The sequence below is a fragment of the Mobula birostris genome, chromosome 4 (genome assembly GCF_030028105.1).
Source record: "Mobula birostris isolate sMobBir1 chromosome 4, sMobBir1.hap1, whole genome shotgun sequence".
Lineage (NCBI taxonomy): Eukaryota > Metazoa > Chordata > Chondrichthyes > Myliobatiformes > Myliobatidae > Mobula > Mobula birostris.
The window spans coordinates 204201311-204219147 of NC_092373.1; the positions used below are offsets into that span (position 1 = coordinate 204201311).

The 17837-nt window shown below is 46.3% G+C and overlaps 1 protein-coding gene across 2 annotated transcripts in view; it reads left to right on the forward strand.

Annotated features, from left to right (window-relative positions):
- LOC140196881 (uncharacterized) overlaps positions 1-17837 on the forward strand; it is a 101468-nt gene that overhangs the window by 62879 nt on the left and 20752 nt on the right. For both annotated transcript variants that reach the window (XM_072256790.1, XM_072256791.1), the window contains exons 2-3: positions 5095-5564; positions 8605-9250. In XM_072256790.1, coding sequence (XP_072112891.1) covers positions 5095-5564; positions 8605-9250 — 1116 coding nt within the window. The remainder of the gene's footprint in view (positions 1-5094; positions 5565-8604; positions 9251-17837) is intronic.

Below are 17837 nucleotides of genomic sequence, written 5' to 3' on the forward strand. Positions count from 1 at the left end.
CGCCCCCCTGATGGTCCCAGGCGAGTTCGTACCGGAGGCCCGAGGTTTGGAAGAAGCTCCAGCAGTGTTGCTAATGAGGCTGTGGGACAAGGTAGGGACCCTGGCACTGGTCCCGACCTTCAGGCATGGTCCCACGCCATCCTTCATCCCTAAAGACCTCCGAGACTGTGAGTATGTTTTTATTCGCAGAGGCATGCACAGGTCACCAGCGGCCATACGAGGGATCCTTCAGGGTGATCCAGCACAACGGAACCACGTGTGTCGTGGAGGTGGGTGGACAGGAAGAGACTTTTACAGTGGACTGTCTCAAACCGGCACACTTGGACATCGAGCAACCAGTGAGGGTACCCGCACCGCGCCGTGAGGCCGGCCACCCAGGCAAGCCACACAGACTGGGGTCTCCACTCCCCCGATGGACGTATCGGGGGGGGGGGCCCGCGCACGCGGGACTCGAACCGCCATCAGGAGCCGCGGGCAGACACACGGTAGCACGTTTGGAACTACCCACTCGGGGCGGACCTTCCGGGGACAGTCTGACGTCACATCTGCCACGGGCAGGGGCCCATGGGAGGGGAGATTTAAGCGCGCGATTTTGTATCAGTAAAGGCGTTCTGAGTTCAACTGTCTCTGCTTCCGTGTGTTTCTTTAGTAATGCCTTTGTGCACGACTACAGTGCACACAAAAAGTTAGTTACCTAAAATAATGTAGTAGTTAATAATTATACTTATTGAAAATAATCTTTTAGCTAATTGTTTCTGTTAACTAGTTAGTCGGTTTTTGAAATATCACAATGCACGTCACTAATTCATGTCACCTCACCTGTACTATTCCGGTCTGTACAGCTGCATCACGGCGGCAGCTATGTTTGGCGGACAGTGGTCATATCGTAAAGTTTACAAAGATCTGTTTCAAATCCTGTAGATAGCTTACTAAGTTTTTATTGGAAAAAATATTGATTCACTACTGTATATTGAATTCAAAAGAAGCGAAGGGCGTGAAGCGCAAAAGAACTGCAAATTTATTTAAAGTAGAATGGCTTAACAAAATAGTAGAAACTGCTGCACCGAAAGCTCATGAGGTCATGAATGTTCAGCTGCGATAAATATTTATGTATGATTCAGAAACTGGAGTTATCTGTTTGTATAGTGATGCGAAAGTTGCTGGAGAATTTGTTAGTGGAAAGGAGTGGGGTGATATTTGGAAACTTGACTTTTTGAAGTGTCATTTGGCAAGTAAATCACATTTAGACAGTGTACAAAAGCTTAGACAACAGTACTCGTCATTACCCATTACAGGAGTGCTATGCATGTTATGGTTGAGTGCACGTGAACGAGAGTGAAAATGATCAAATCCAGAGGAGATCAAAGTTGAGGTACAAGAATGCAACCTTGCATAGTTGATGGACATTGGGGGAACCTTTCTTGCGTCCAGTGCAAACTGTGAACAAGGTTTTAGCCTAATGAATCAACTCAAAAACAAACTGAGAAACCATTTAGGTGAATGTCATTTGAGTATGTTAATGAGAATCAAAAGCTATTAATGGGATAAAAGTTTTATTAGTCGAGATAGAAATTACAAAGAATGGGTAAATGCCAAAGACAGGAGAGAGAAAAAATAACTGAGTGACTTAAATATGATAAAAATTAAATATCTCCAACCTGATGGCATGAACATTGACTTCTCTAACTTCCGTTAATGCCCCTCCTCCCTTTCGTAGCCCATACCTTATTTATTTATTATTACGATTTTTTTTTTTCTCTCTTTTTTGTCCCTCACACTATAAAACATTGCCCATCCTCTGGGCTCCCCCCCCCCCCTTCTTTCTCCCTAGGCCTCCTGTCCCATAATCCTCTCCCTTCTCCAGCCTCATATCCCTTTTGCCAATCACCTGTCCAGCTCTTGGCTCCATCCCTCCCCCTCCTGTCTTCTCCTATCATTTCAGCTCTCCCCCTCCCCCCCCACTTTCAAATCTCTTACTATCTCTTCTTTCAGTTAGTCCTGACGAAGGGTCTTAGCCCGAAACGTCGACTGTACTTCTTCCTATAGATGCTGCCTGGCCTGCTGTGTTCACCAGTATTTTTTTGTGTGTGTGACTTAAATATGTATGTTATTTTGTTGTTGTTCTGTGCAGTTTTTATGTCAAATATTTTGTAAACCTACATAAACTGTCCCATGTGTGCATTCAGTGCGCACATACTTTTGTCACAAGAAAAAAATTTCCACATCATAAGATTTTTGTGCACACTGACTACTAAAAATTAGAGGGAACATAGCTGAGGATGCAGACTAATTTTCAAAAGGCAGCGTCCATCATTAAGGACCCCTACCACCCAGGACTTGTCCTGTTCTCAGTACTAACATCAAGGAGGAGGTCACACACTCAATGTTTCAGGAACCGGTTCTTAACCCCCCCCCCCGCGCCCCCCCCCACCACCAGAGTTCTGTTCCATGCACCACATTAACTGCTGCTCTCTTATTTGTTTTGCTGACTGCATTTTTCATTGAAATCCCAATAGACTTGTGCAACGTGATTTCTTTTCTATAAATTACCAACCTTATCATGTTTACTCAGGCAGAGATCAGTGTAGACAGACTAAAGCAGCCAGCATAATCAAGATCCCCACCCAGCCTGGACATTCTGTCTTCTCCCCTCTCCCATTGGGCAGAAGATACAAAAACACAACAAAATCTGCAGATGCTGGAAATCCAGAGCAGCACACACAAAACACTTGGAGGAACTCAGCAGGTCATGGGAATGAATAGATTGTCAGCGTTTTGGGTTGAAACCTTTCAGAACTGAAAGGGAAAAGGGGAAACACCAGAATAAAAACGTGTGAGAGGAGAGGAAGGTGGCTAGCTGGAAGGTGATGCGTAAAGCCAGGTGGGTGGGAAAGGTAAAGGACTGGAGAAGAAGGAATCAGATGGGCAAGGTGAGTGGACCATGGAGAAAGGGAAGGAGGAGGGGAAGTGATAGGCAAGTGACATGAAGCAAGAGGTCAGGGGAGGGAATAGAAGAAGGGATGGGGAGAGTAACAATTTTTTACCAGGGAAAGAAATCAGCATTCATGCCATCAGATTGGAAACCACCCAGATGGAGTACAAGGTGTTGCTCCTCCACCCTTAGTGGAAGTGAATAAAGAGTTGACATTTCAGACCAAGACCCTGCTTTAGGATTCTCCTGAAAGCAGATACCACCAGGCTTAACGACAGCCGCTAGCTCACTGTTATCAGCCTAGTCTACGTTCCCCTTGTAAATTAAGATGAAGTCTTGACTTAACAATGTACGCGTTCTGGTCTGCCCACACTACACTTTCTCTGTAGCTGTAACACTTTATTCTACATTCTGTTATTGTTTTCCCTTGTAAGATTAAAGATTAACTTTATTTGTCACATACATGGGACCATCAAAACACACAGTGAAATGCAAGGCAGCACTTTACTCTGCACTGGGTGTTGTTTTTTTCCCTTGTAGTGAGACGATGTGTATGGATGGTGCGCAAGACAAGGGGTTAGAGCACACTTGGAATATAGTGTCCAGTTCTGGTTGCCTCACTATAGGAAGGATGAGGAAGCTTTGGAGAGGGTGCAGAGGAGATTTACCAGGATGCTGCCTGTCTTATGAGGAGAGGTGGAGCAAGCGAGGGCTTTTCTCTTTGGAGCAAAGAGGGATGAGAAGCAAATTTTTTTTATGCAGAGTGCAGTGGGTGCCTGGGATGGTGGTGGTGGGGCAGATGCGATGTGGATGTTCGGGTGGCTCGTAAACAGGCACTTCAATATGCAGAGAATTGAAGAATATTGACATTATATAGGCAGAGGGAATTAGATGGGCCTGTGCTCTCATGTTTGTTTTTCTATTTTTATATTTATTTAGAGATGCAGCGTGGTAACAGGCCCTCCTGGCCCAGGAACCCGCATCACCCAATTAACCCACATAACCACTGAACCTACTAATCCGTAGCTGCGTCTTTGGACTGTGGGAGGAAACGGGAGGACCTGGAGGAAACCCGCACAGTCACAGGGAGAACATACGAACTCCTTGCGGGCAGCAGTGGGAATTGAACTTGGGACACTTACACTGTAATAGCATTATGCTGAGTGCTATGCTGCTGTGCCTCCCCATTGAAATTCTGTGCCTGAGGCATTGGGAAAGAGTGAGTGGTTGGGCATTGAGGAAGTTCAGGGTTTATGCACCCAATCAGCTGCCTCCCCCCACCCCCCGGCCCCTTCACTATCTTTCCTCAAACACTCACATGGTGACGCAAATGAAAGTTGTGCCTGCTACATCATGCATTGCAGATCAGCAGCTCACTGTCTGGGCTCCCAGGTGAACAGCAGAACCAGGGGAGGAGGTGGGCACCATAGAAATGGAGACGTAACGAAGTTGTGGTCAGGAGGCTGCAGTTGACCCCCTGGGTCGTGATCATGCCAGAGTGAGCCACGGCAGTGCTTATATCAAATGACAGATTTATCATTGATCTTCTCATGGGCAGAGGCTCCTCAGCAGTATGACTAAAGGCTCAGGGACCTGACAACACCGGTGCTTTAAACCTACATAAATTCCTCTCATCGCTCACCTGCCCTGTAATCCTTGTAACGCTAACCGTTACGCCACAATGCCACATTCACATGATTTTCTTCTCCCTCAAGTTGTAAACTCAGCCAGATCCATCATGAGCTCTAGTCTTCCCAGCATCAAACTCAGCCAGGTCCATCATGAGCTCCACTCTCCACCCTCACCTCCCCAGCATTTAGGACATCTTCAAAAGGCGATGCCTTAAAAAGGTGGCAGCCATCATTAGGGACCCCCGTCACCTAGGGCATGCACTCTCCTCATCACTACCAGCAGGGAAGAGGTATAGGAGCCTGAAGACTCAATGATTGAGGAACAACTTCTTCCCCTCCACCATGAACCATGAACACTACCTCACTACTCTTTTTTCTTGCTCTCTTTTTGCACTACTTACTTAATGTTTTAATGCATGTTTCTTACTGTAATTTATTTTTTACTATGTCTTACTCTGTACTGCTGCCGGAAAACAACAGATTTCACGATAAGTGCCAGTGATATTAAACCTGGTTCTGATTCTGATTCAGGTGGTATAAGCTGTCCTCGAAGCCCGGTCAGAAGGAGAAGGAGCGAGGTGAGATCCAAGTCAGCATTCAGTTCGTCCGCAACAACCTGACGGCCAGCATGTTCGACCTGTCCTCGAAGGAGAAGCATCGGTCAGCCCTGGACAAACTCAAGGACAAGGTCAAGGGCAAGAAGAGGCACGAGAGCCTGTCGGTGGAGTCTGCCTCAGCCATCGTGCCGAGCAGTGTGATACAGATAACCAGTGACGAGGAGTTCAGTGAGAAGGGAACACCTGAGAAAAAATCCAAGAAGAGCTTCTTCTCAAAGCACAAGCTTCAGAGGTCATCACTGACCAAGTCCAATACCTCGCTGAGCTCCCAGCAGAGCGTGAAGTCTTTGGAAAGCATGAGTAGTAACACCGGGATAACCAACCTGCCGTCTCCGAAATCCACCACCGCTCCTGGTATCTTCCATCCTCCGCAAACCAAGCCAAGTAAGGAGAATGGAGAAATATCCGTGTAAGGGGTCCTGTCGATCCACTTGGGATAGTGATGTCAGTGAGTAGCTTTCCGAGGGCATGGACATCATGGGTTGGACACAGAGTGAAGTTGCTTCTACCCCTCCCCATCACACACTCCCAGGGTCAGACGCAGTGTGAATCTCCATCTACACTGTCCCTTCACACACCCCCAGGGTCAGACACAGTGTGAATTTCCATCTACACTGTCCCTTCACACACCCCCAGGGTCAGACACAGAGTGAAACACCATCTGCACTGTCCCTTCACACACTCCCAGGGTCAGACACAGAGTGAAACACCATCTGCACTGTCCCTTCACATACTCCCAGGGTCAGACACAGAGTGAAACACCATCTGCACTGTCCCTTCACACACTCCCGGGGGTCAGACACAGAGTGAAATTCCATCTACACCACCCGATCACACACTCCCAGGATCAGACGCAGAGTAAAACTCCATCCACATTGCCCCATCACTCACTCCTGGGGTAAGACAGATAAGGAACTCCTTCCACACTGTCCCATCACACACTCCTGGTGCCAGACACACAAAGTGAAGCTCTCTCTACACCATCCCATCACACACTCCCAGAGTCAACCACAGAGTGAAGCTCCCTCTACCCTATCCCATCACACACTCCCAGGGTCAACCACAGAGTGAAGCTTCCTCTACCCTATCCCATCACACACTCCCAGGGTCAACCACAGAGTGAAGGTCCCTCTACACTGTCCCATCACACACTCCTGGGGTCAGACATAGAGTGAAACTTCCTCCACACTGTCCCATCACACACTTCTGGGGTCAGGCACAGAGTGAAGGTGCCTCTACACTGTCCCATCACATACTCCCGGAGTCAGACACTGAATGAAGCTCCCTCTACCCCATCCCATCACACACTCCTGGGATTAGACACAGGGTGAAGTTTCATCTAAATCTCTCCACCATCAGGCAGTCTAATGTAACCAATTTGGAAGGGAAGAATTGTAAATAAAATAAAGAAATCCTTTCAAGTAGTGAGAGGCACAGAGCTTTGGGCTCAGGGGCATCCGAATATCTGGAACATGATTCACAAAAGGCTGGGATGCAAATATTGCATAGTAATTAGGATAATTATCACAACTATTGACGAATGTTAGGGGATTTGAAGGTAGTCTAAACTTTAATTATAGACAGGCCTTTGGTGAGACCACATCTTATGTCATGATGATGGCTTTTGAAAGATGTAACAATGTTGAAAACAGTTTAGAGGTTTACCAGACTTCTGTCTCATGAAGGAAAGCTAGACAGGCTGTGCTTGTATCTGCTGGAGTTGACTTGATGGACTCACAACTTCCTGAAGGGACTCAACAAGATGGATGTGGGTCTCAGAAAAATGTTCTGACATTGGCCTGGATCCACAGGCGGTTCACAAAAATGATCCCAGGAATGAAAGAATTAACATATGGGGACCCTTTGGCTCTGGGGCTGTACCACTGGAGTTCAGGAGAAAGAGGAGGTATCTCATTGAAACCTGTTGAATATTGAAAGGCCTAGATGGAGGGGATGTGGAGGGGACGTTTCCTATGGTGGAAGATTCTAGGACCAGAGGGCACAGCCTCAAAGTAGAAGGACGTCCCTTTAGAACAGAGATGAGGAATTTCTTTAGCCAGAAGATGGTGAATCTGTGGAATTCAGTGCCACAGATGGCTGAGGAGGCCATTGTTGGATATTGGATATATCTAATGCTGAGTTTGATAGGTTCTTGCTAAGTAAAGACATCAAAGGTTACAGGGAAAAGGCAGTTGAATGGGGTTGAGAGGGATAATTAATCAGTCATGATGGAATGACAGATCAGACCCAATGGGCCGAATGGCCTAATTCCGCCCAATGTCTTATAAAAAGGAGGCCTCATTTGTGGAACGCCGTCTTGCCTCTGAGTCTGGTCGTAGTACGTGCTGCCAGGGTGGTGGTAGAGGCAAATACATCAGGGGCATTTAAGAAACTCTTAGATCGGCACATGGATGATAGAAAAATGGAGGTCGATGTGGGAGGAAAGGGTTAGAATGATCATAGAATAGGTTAAAAGGTTAGCCCAACATCGTGGGCTGAAGGGTCTGTACTGTGCTGTAATGTTCTATGTTTTATATTTAAAGTGGAGGTTGATATGTTCTTCTTGGAGTTGTGGATTAGTTTTAATAGGTTCTTGATTAGTCAGGGCATTAAAGGTTCTGGGAGAAGGTAGGAGAATGGGATTGAGACAAAAAATAAATCAGCCAATTTAAAATGGTGGAGTAGACTTGATGAGACAATAGCCCTAATTCTGCTCCTATGTCTTATGGACTGTAGACCCCTGCCTTTGTAGTTCTAGTGAGCTTGAGAGATGGCTATGTCGTCCGGCTGGAATTCACCCACATTGATGATTGATAGCTGTTTTATTTGGGTGCTCAGCATCAGTATGGGGAATTATGGACAGAGGGTGTATTCTATACAGGGGACAAGAAGCTAAGAAGGTCTGTGTGGGTGGTAAGTGGGATAAGAGAATTTCTTTAAAAACGCAAACACGAGGAATTCTGCAGATGCTGGAAATTCAAGCAAATTCAATCAAAGTCGCTGGTGAACGCAGCAGGCCAGGCAGCATCCCTAGGAAGAGGTACAGTCGACTTTTCAGTCCTGATGAAGGGTCTCGGCCCGAAAAGTCTTTTCCCAGGGAGCTTGGTTTCTGTGCTATGCTGAGCTGTTTCCACAATTCGCTGTAGTTTCTTGTGTCACGTGCAGAGGCAGTTACTATACCAAGCCATGATGCATGTAGAGAGGATGCTTTCTATGGTGCAACGATTAAAAATTAGTGAAGGTCAAAGGTGAGATGCCAAATTTCTTCAGCCTCCCGGGGAAGTAGAGGCATTGTTGAGCTTTCTCAACGTGGTTGGAGCAGGTGATGGGATGGGTGCTGCCCATTGTGACTAACTAAACTAAGCTGAGAAATTTGCCAGTGTCTAACCAGGAATTGGTCATTGTGTTCCCTTTCCTTATACAGTAGACACCAATCCATCCTTAGCCAAGATTCTGAAACACAAGAGAGCTCTCAGCGATGAGGTGAACCAGGCACTCATAAGCAATATGGATCACTTGACTCCCAAGACAAGTCCCATCTCCAGATCACTGGTCTGCATCAATGGCAGTCACATCTACAGCGAAGAGCATTCCTCAAATTCCACCTCCAGTTTATTCCCAAAGTCTTCCTCTCTGTCCCGTTCCTTCCAGGGTGTTGCCGCAAAGGCTGGGGAACCTGGACGGCGGAATTCATTCACAGGACCTAATAAGAAGCAGGGGGAAGTGGGCAATGGGGAGAATCCGGAGTTCAAGATGGCGCCCCCGGTCATCACGGTGAACGATGAGGTACAGGTTCTGGGAACAGAGGGCCGGAAGAAGGAGGCGGTTGGAAGTGCGCAGGGGACCAAGCCGGTGCACATCGCTGCTCCCATTATGTCCACCGTGGAGCCCACGATAAACAGCGCCCCGCCCCAAGCCAAGAGGAGTGGCATCCTGCTGTTCGGAAGCGACAGCAAGGACTCTGAGGCCAGACGGTCCCGGACGCCATCTCCTGTGAGGAAAAGCAGTTCGTTGGCTGAAAAAACAAAACACAGTGGATGGTTTCAGAAGGAGGCCAATCACAGACCAAGGTCAGTGAAGTCATTAAAGTTCTGGGTAAATTGTAAATATGACTAAATATCTTTGTGGGTGAGGTCAATTGTGTCCATTGTTGACTGAGAGTAGATTTGATCCTTCAGATTTATCAGACCTCCTTTAAAAACAATGGTGTAACTTTCAATATATTATTTCCAAAGTTAGACCACACTTGGCACGTCATGTTTAGTTCTGGTCACTTCGTTATAGGAAGGATCTGGGAGCTTTAGAGAAAGTGCAGAGGAGATTTGTCAGCATGCTGCCTGGATTAGAGAGCATGCCTTATTGAGGATAGGTTGAGTGAGCTAGGACTTCTCTCTTTGGAGTGAAGGAGGATGAGAGGTGACTTGATGGAGGTGTACAAGATGATACGAGCCATAGATCGAGCAGGCAGTCGGAGACCTTGATTTTTCCTGGGTGGAAATGACTAATACAAGGAGACATAATTGTAAGGTGCTTGGAGGGAAGTATAGGGGGATGTCAGAGGTAAGTTCTTTAGACAGAGAGTGGTGGGTGCGTGGAACACCCTGTCAAGGGTGGTGATGGAGACAGATACGTTAGGGACATTTAAACAACTCTGGATAATAGAAAAATGGAGGGCCAGATTGATCTTAAGAGTTTGTTAAAATCAGCACAACATCATGAGCCGAAGGGTTTGTACTGTGCTATTACTTTCAATGTTCTTAAGTGACTATACCTGATCTTGTCCTATCCATTTTAGACTCTCCCTCTTGTGCAGGGGTTCCCAAACTTTTCATGCCACGGACCAATACCAGTAAGCAAAGGGTCCGCGGACCCAGGTTGGGAACCCCTGCTCGAGAGAAAAATCTCCACACCAAACACCCATAGGATCTATGTCTTTGTGCTTTCTTCCAAACATCAAAGACTATTGACTTACCTTCTTTAAGTACGTTTGATAGGCCACGTCTCCCATCCCAAGAATGAGCCTGGTGAATCTCTCCTGGGCAGCTTCCACAACCAGGATATCCTTTCTTAACAGAAAGTGGCCAATAGTATTTTGTTCTTGTGGAAAATTTATCTGAATAGTGTTGTGGAAGGGTGGGAAGGAGATAAAAAGTTGAGGATATCAACAGAAGAAAATTCACTCTTAATCAGAATAAGGTTTATTATCACGGACGCATGTCATGAAGTTTGTTGTTTTGTGTCAGCAGTGCAGTGCAAGATGTTTAAAAAATATAAATTGTTTTAAGAATGCATTAAAATATGTATTATAAATTATGTATTATATATACAGTACTGTGCAAAAGTCTTAGCCGCACACAGTATAAGTAACTAGGTCCTACAACTTTTGCACTGTACTGTATTTGTCAACATGGAGTAGAGTGGGTTTGTTAATGTGGGGGTAGCAAATGGCGAAGGAGGAGCGCCATGGGAGGGGTGCAACAGGTGGCAAAGAAGGAGTGCCAGGGGCACAGATGCAGGCACACCCACCCCTGAGACACCAGGAAAGGTCATTTGATTCCCAACAATAGCAGAATGTCTCTCTGGTGCTTCCTGCTCCCTCCTCTCTCCCCATTTTCCCAACCATGATTCCCCTTTCCCTGCCCCCTTTCCACTCTCAGTCCACAATAGAGACCCATATCAGAATCAGGTTCATCTATATATATATCATATATATATATATATCAATCATGTTCAGTCTCATAACTGAGGAACACTGAGAGAGTATATAGGAGAGAGAAGCATCCCATAACACCAATGTCTGAAAGACCTACAAGCAAGCCTCTGTAACCACCCACAGGAAGAACCAGTCACCATCACAGCCGTAGATGTCCAGCAACAGGTAGTAAGTATGAAGAACTGGACCTCACCAGGGCCTGGCATGATCCTTGCCTGTTGGCTGAAGACACTGATAGTATTACATACACAGCTGGCAGCTCAGATAAACCAGCTGCTTGAAGCAGGCTCCCACCCTGACTGGCCAATCCAAGGAAGGACAAAACTCACAATGAAAGCTCCTCACAAAGGATCAACACCATCAAACTACTGGCCTATAACCCGCCTGTTAACATGGAAGCTCCCTCCAAGCATCATAGCGACCAAGCTGACGGAACATGTGTGTAAATTCCTGAACCTGCTCAGAGGTTCCAAGCATCAACTACTGGTAGACAAAGCATTCATGCAAACTCAAAGACCGGGCAAACAAACCTAAACACAGCCTGGCTCGAGTACCAGAATGCATATGACTCAGTGCCCTACATGTGGATCTTGGAATGCCTGCCTCTGTACAAGGTCAACAAGACATTAAGGACCTTCATCAAGAACTCAATGGGCTGTTGGAGGACAATGCTAGAAGTAAACTCAAAGCTAATAGCACGAGTGACCATCAGATGTGGAATGTACTATCTCCACTGCTGGAAGTGGCAGGGCAGAGGGACAGCACAGAGGCACTGCTCATGGCTGCACAAGAACAGGTGCTGAGCACACGAGCAATAGAAGCAGGGGTCTATCACCCCAGACAAAACCCAAGAGATATTCTGGGCAAGGAATCCAGCAGGTAGTAGCAGGGTGCAAGATGCAGGCAGGAACAGCGTACACTGAACAGCACAACCAAGTTGCAGGAATTGTGTACAGGAACATATATGCTGAGTACGGATTGGACACTCCAAGTCCAAATGGGAAACACACAAGAAGGTTGTAGAGACTGACAGAGCTAAGATCCCTTGGGACTTCCAAATACAGACTGGTAAGCAGGTACTGGCCGACCAACCAGACATAGTAATACTGGACAAGGAACGGAAGAAGATAGAGGTGGCTGAGCCTGCGTCCCTCTGCAGCATCTTGCGGTCCTGTGCATTGGAACCTTTGTACCTGACTCAAAGCAGTCTTGATGCAGCCAATCAGAATGCTCTTCATGGTACATTTGTGTAGAAATTGCTAGAATATTTGATGATGCTTCAAATCATTCCCACTACAGCACGTGCTTTTAAGGTTAGAGGATGAAACTTTAAGGGCAGCGTGAGGGGTGAGATTTTTACACAGAGAGGTAGGTGACTGGAATGGGTTACCAGGGGTAAGAGTGGAAGCGGGCAGTGTCGTGGTGTTTAAGAAGCTGTTAGATGGGCAGATGACGATGAAGGGAACAGAGAGAAATGGATGATGCACTGTAGTCTGTTTTCAGGACGTTCTCCCTTTTCCTACCTATGTTGTTGGTACCAATATGTACCGCAACCTCTGGCTATTCACCTTCCGGGTCATTTAATTTCATTCAGCTCCTATTGTAATTTTTACTTATTGTATTGTACTGCTGCTCCACAATAACAAATGACATGACACGTGCCTGATTCTGATCCTTACAGTTTGACTGAACCATTGGCTCATTGATAGGAGTTCGGAAATTCCGTTGAATGCAGAATAGTCCAAATTAACTCGAGATTCTGCAGATTTTGGAAACCAAAAATAATACACACAAAATACCAGAGAAACTCAACAGGCCAGGCAGCATCTACAGAGAGGAACAAGCAGTCGTCAATTGAGGTGAAAAACGGGGTACGATTTAGGTTCTCTTCCGCACCGGACACAGCAATTCAGTTTGATAGGTTGGTTGAGAATCTCAGAAGCAGAGGTGGAGGTGTATGCCTCCTGATCAATTCCTCATGGTGTACTAATGTGTCGGTGACGTCCCAATTTTGCTCACCAGACCTGGAATATCTTGCAATTAAGTGCCGTCCACTTTACCTGCAGCAAGAGATTTCAACAACTATTTTTGTGGTGGTGAACATTCCACCTCAGGCCAATGTTAAACAGGCTCTGAATAATCTCAGCAATGGGATCAACATGCATGAAGCAGCACACCTGGACGCCTTCACCATCATTTAGGGGGATCTTAACCAAGCCAGCTTGAACAAGTCATTAAATAATTATCATTAACAAATCACATAGTACCAGAGGAAGCAACACACTGGACCACTGCTACACCACCTATCAAGAGTGTCTACTGTGCTATTCCACACCCTCACTTCGGAAAGTCTGATCATCTGGCTGTACTGCTACCCCCTGAGTATAGGCAGAGACTGAAGACTGCAGCACCAGTAGTGAGGACCAAGAAAGTTTGGACAAGGGAAGCACAGGAGCGCCTACAGAACTGCTCTGGATTGGACTGTATTCAGGGATTCATCTTCGAACCTGGATGTGTATGCTGCAGTTGTTACTGACTTCATTAAAACCTGTGTGGATGAGTGTGTGCCTACAAAGACTTACTGTACATCCCCAAACCAAAAGCCGTGGATGAACCAGGAGGTATGTCATCTGCTGAAGGCTAGATTTGTGGCATTCAAGTCTTGATGACCCAGGTCTGTACCAGAAAACCAAGTATGACTTATGGAGGGCTATTTCAAGAGTGAAGAAACAATTCCGAGCGAGGTTGGAGGTGACATTGGATGTATGTCAACTCTGGCAAGGTTTGCAGGACATTACATCCTACAAAGTTAAACCCAATAGCATGAATGCCAGCAATGCTTCATCACCAGATGAACTCAATGCCTTCTATGCACGCTTTGAAAGAGAGAATATAATTGCAGCTGTGAAGATCCCTGCTGCACCTGATGACCATGTGATCTCTATCTTGGAGGCTGATGTCAGGCTGTCTTTAAGGAGGGTGAAAGCAAGGCATCAGGTCCCAATGGAGTACCTGATAGGCTCTGAAAACTTGTGCCTTCCAACTGGTGGGAGAATTCGAGGACATTTTCAATCTCTTATTGCTACAGTCGGAAGTTCCCACTTGCTTCAAAAAGGCAACGATTATACCAGTGCCCAAGAAGAGCAGGGTGAGCTGCCTTAATGACTGTCGTCCAGTAGCACTCACATCTAAGATGATGAAAAGCTTCGAGAGGTTGGTCATTGCTAGAATCAACTCTTGCCTCAACAACGACCAGGACCCATTGCAGTTTGCCTGTTGCTACAATAGGTCAATGGCAGATGCTATCACACAGCCTTAGACCACCTGGGCAACATAAACACCTACGTCAGGATGTCGTTCATCAACTATAGCTCAGCATTCCCACAATCCTGATTGAGAAGTTACAGAACCTGGGCCTCTGTACCTCCCTCTGCAATTGGATCCTCGACTTCCTAACTGGAAGACCACAATCTGTGGAGACTGGTGACAATATCTCCTCCTCGCTGACAATCAACACTGACAAGCCTCAGTGGGGTTTGCTTATCCCACTGCCTCACTCTTGCTGTATGCATGATTGTGTGACTAGGCATAGCTCAAATACCATCTATAAATTTGCTGATGATACAACCATTGTTGGCAGAATCTCAGATGGAGACAAGAGGGCGTACAGGAGTGAGATATACCAGCTGGTTGAGTGATATTGCAACAATGGCCTTGCACTGAACGTCAGCAAGACCAAAGAACTGATAGTGGACTTCAGAAAGTATAGGATGAGGGAACACAAATCAATCCTTATAGAGGAATTAGAAGTGGAGAGAGTGAATAATTTCAAGTTCCCTGGTGTCAAGATCTCTGAGGATGTAACCTGATCCCAACATATTGATGCAGCTATAAAGAAGGCAAGACAGTGGCTCTATTTCATTAGGAGTCTGAAGAGATTTGGTTTGTCACCAAAGACACTCAAAAACTTCTCCAGAGGTACTGTGGAGATCATTCTGACTGGCTGCATCACTGTCTGGTGTGGGGGGGCGGGTGGGGGGGGCTACTGCAGAGGACCGAAAGAAGCTGCAGAGGGTTATAAATTTAGTCGGCTCCATCTTGGGTACCAGCCTACAAAGTACCCAGGACATCTTTAGGAAGCGGTGTCTCAGAAAGGCAGCGTCCATTATGAAGAACCTCCAGCACCCAGGGCATGCCCTTTTCTCACTGTTACCATCAGGTAGGAGGTACAGAAGCCTGAAGGCACACACTCAGCGATTCAGGAACAGCTTCTTCCCCTCTGCCATCTGATTCCTAAATGGACATTGAACCCATGAATAATACATCACTTTTATTATTTCTGTTTTTGCACTATTTTTAATTTAACTATTTAATACATATGCACCTACTGTTATTGATTTACTTGTTTAGTTTTTTCTGTATTACATGTATTTCATTGAACTGTTGCTACTAAGCTAACGAATTTCACGACACGTGCCAGTGATAATAAACCTGATTCTGATTATGAGATCCTTTATCAGGACTGTTGAAGGGTCTCGGCCCAAAATGTTAACTGTTTATTCCTGCCCATAGGTGTTGCCTGACCGGGTGAGTGCCTCTGGCATTTTGTGTTTGTTGCCATCAAATAGTACAGTACAGGCTCTTTGGCCCACGACACTGTGCCGACCCTCTTGAAAACCTCAATCAAGTCACCTCTTATCCTCCTTCGCTCCAAAGAGAAAAACCCTAGTTCACTCTACCTGTCCTCCTAAGACATGCATGACAAAGGATAGAAGAGGATTTATTTACGCTCAGTTCTCCGGGTTTTGGAGGGACTGGTGAGATTCATGTGGGTCCTGCAGACTCACCCACACGTGAGGTAGATGGATCTGGGGGGATGGTGTGGGCGCTTGTGATTTTTCCGTCATTTATGTAGGAATTTTTCATGGTCCACAGCAAATGCAATGTTAGCATTCATTTTTAGTGGATTAGAATTTAAAAGTAAAGATGTAATGCTGAGGCTTTCTAAGGCATTGGTCAGACTGCACTTAGAGGATTGTGAGCAGTTTTGGACCCGTTATCTAAGAAGAGATGTGCTGGCATTGGAGAGGGTCCAGAGAGGGTTCAGGAAAATTGTTCCAGAACTGAAAGTGTTAACACACAAGGAGCACTTGATAGCTCGGGGCCTATACTTGCTGGAGGTAGGTGGAGATGAGTCCATGGCCAGATCAGCCATGATCTTATTGGATGGCAGAGCAGGCTCGACGGGCCAGATGGCCGACTCCTGCTCCTGTTTCTTATGTTCTTGCGTTCTTATGACAGTGGATATGCAGAGGTATCCAATAGTGTGAGAGTCTTGGACCAATCAGCACATTCTCAGAATAGAGGGACGGTCAGTTAGAACAGAGATGAGGAAGTATTTTGTTTTAGCCAGAGATGGTGAATCTGAGGAATTCATTACCACAGATGGCTGTGGAGGCCAAGTCATTGGGTGTATTTAAAGCAGAGTTTGATAGGTTTTTGATTAGTGGGGGGCGTCAAAGTTTATGAGGAGAAGGTAGAAGAATGGGGTTGAGAGGGATAACAAATTAGCCATAATGGAATGGTGGATCAGACTCGAAGGGCTGAAAGGTTTAATTCTGCTCCCATGTCTTTTGGTTTTATGGTCTCCAAGATCTTCTGCGCTATCCAGAATGTTCCTCCTCCGCTTTGAGTGAGTGAGGAATCTCGAGAATTCACTGGGAATGTGGCATTTTTTCCCAACTATCCTTGAATCTTTTCCTCTGTCAGCCTGGAAGTCTCTTTCCTGGGAAGAGCTCAGCAGCCAGCTGCAAGAGTCGAGCTTGTGAATAATGTGGCCTCCCAATGGGGTGTAGCGGAGAATGCAGCCCCCGTCCATTATGGAAACCAGCCTCCCTTCCATGGACTCTGTCCAACATCCCACTGCCTCAGCAAAGCACCCAACATTCTCCCCCTTCCTCAGGCAGTAACTATGAAAATTTGAGTGCACACCCCTCCTTGCTCAACAGACGGCTTCCATCCCACTGTTATCAGACACTTGAGTGACCTTCTTGTGTACTAAAGATGAACTGATCACTTAATCTACCTTGCGATGGCTATTGCACCTCGCTTTCCTACCCGCACTGCATTTCCTCTGTAACTGTGACACTATATTCTGCAAGCCACCCTCAGGATGGAGGGGCAACACCTTGCCTTCTATTTGGGTACTCTCTAACCTGATAGCATGAATACTGATTTCTCCTTCCACTAAAAAAAATTATACCCCTCCCCTCTTCTTTCATTTCCCATTCTGGCCTCTTACCTCCCCCTGGGTCCCCTCCTCCTTCCCTTTCTCCCATGGTCCACTCTCCTCTCCTATCAGATTCCTTCCTCTCCAGCCCTTTACCCTTCCTACCCACTCGGCTCCTCCTATCAACTTCTAGCGAGCCCTCCTTACCCCTTCCCCTACCTTTTTATTCTGGCGGCTTTCCAGTCGTGAAGAAGGGTATCAGCCTGAAACACTGATTGCTTATTCATTTCCATAGATACTGGCTGACCTGCTGAGTTCCTACAGCATTGTGTGTGTGTTGCTCTGCATTTCCAGCATCTGCAGACTTGTTTGTGTTTATGGACTACAGTGAGATACAGATACCAAGGTAATCTTGAGGAACTCAGCAGGTCAGGTAGGATCTACGGAGGGGAATAAACTGTTGACGTTTGGGGTCAAGACCCTTCACTAGCACTGTCAGCAGGAGACCTGATGAAAGGTTTCAGCCGGAAATGTCGACTGTTTTGCCTGACCTGCTGAGTTCCTCGGGCATTTTTGCGCGTGTTGCTCTGGATTTCCAGCATCTGCAGAATCTTTTGTGTTTCTGATGCTGTAAGCTGCTTTGCTTTCCTTTTCCGCTCCCTCAATTTACTTACAAACAAGAGAAAATCTGCAGGTATGGAAATCTGAGGAACAC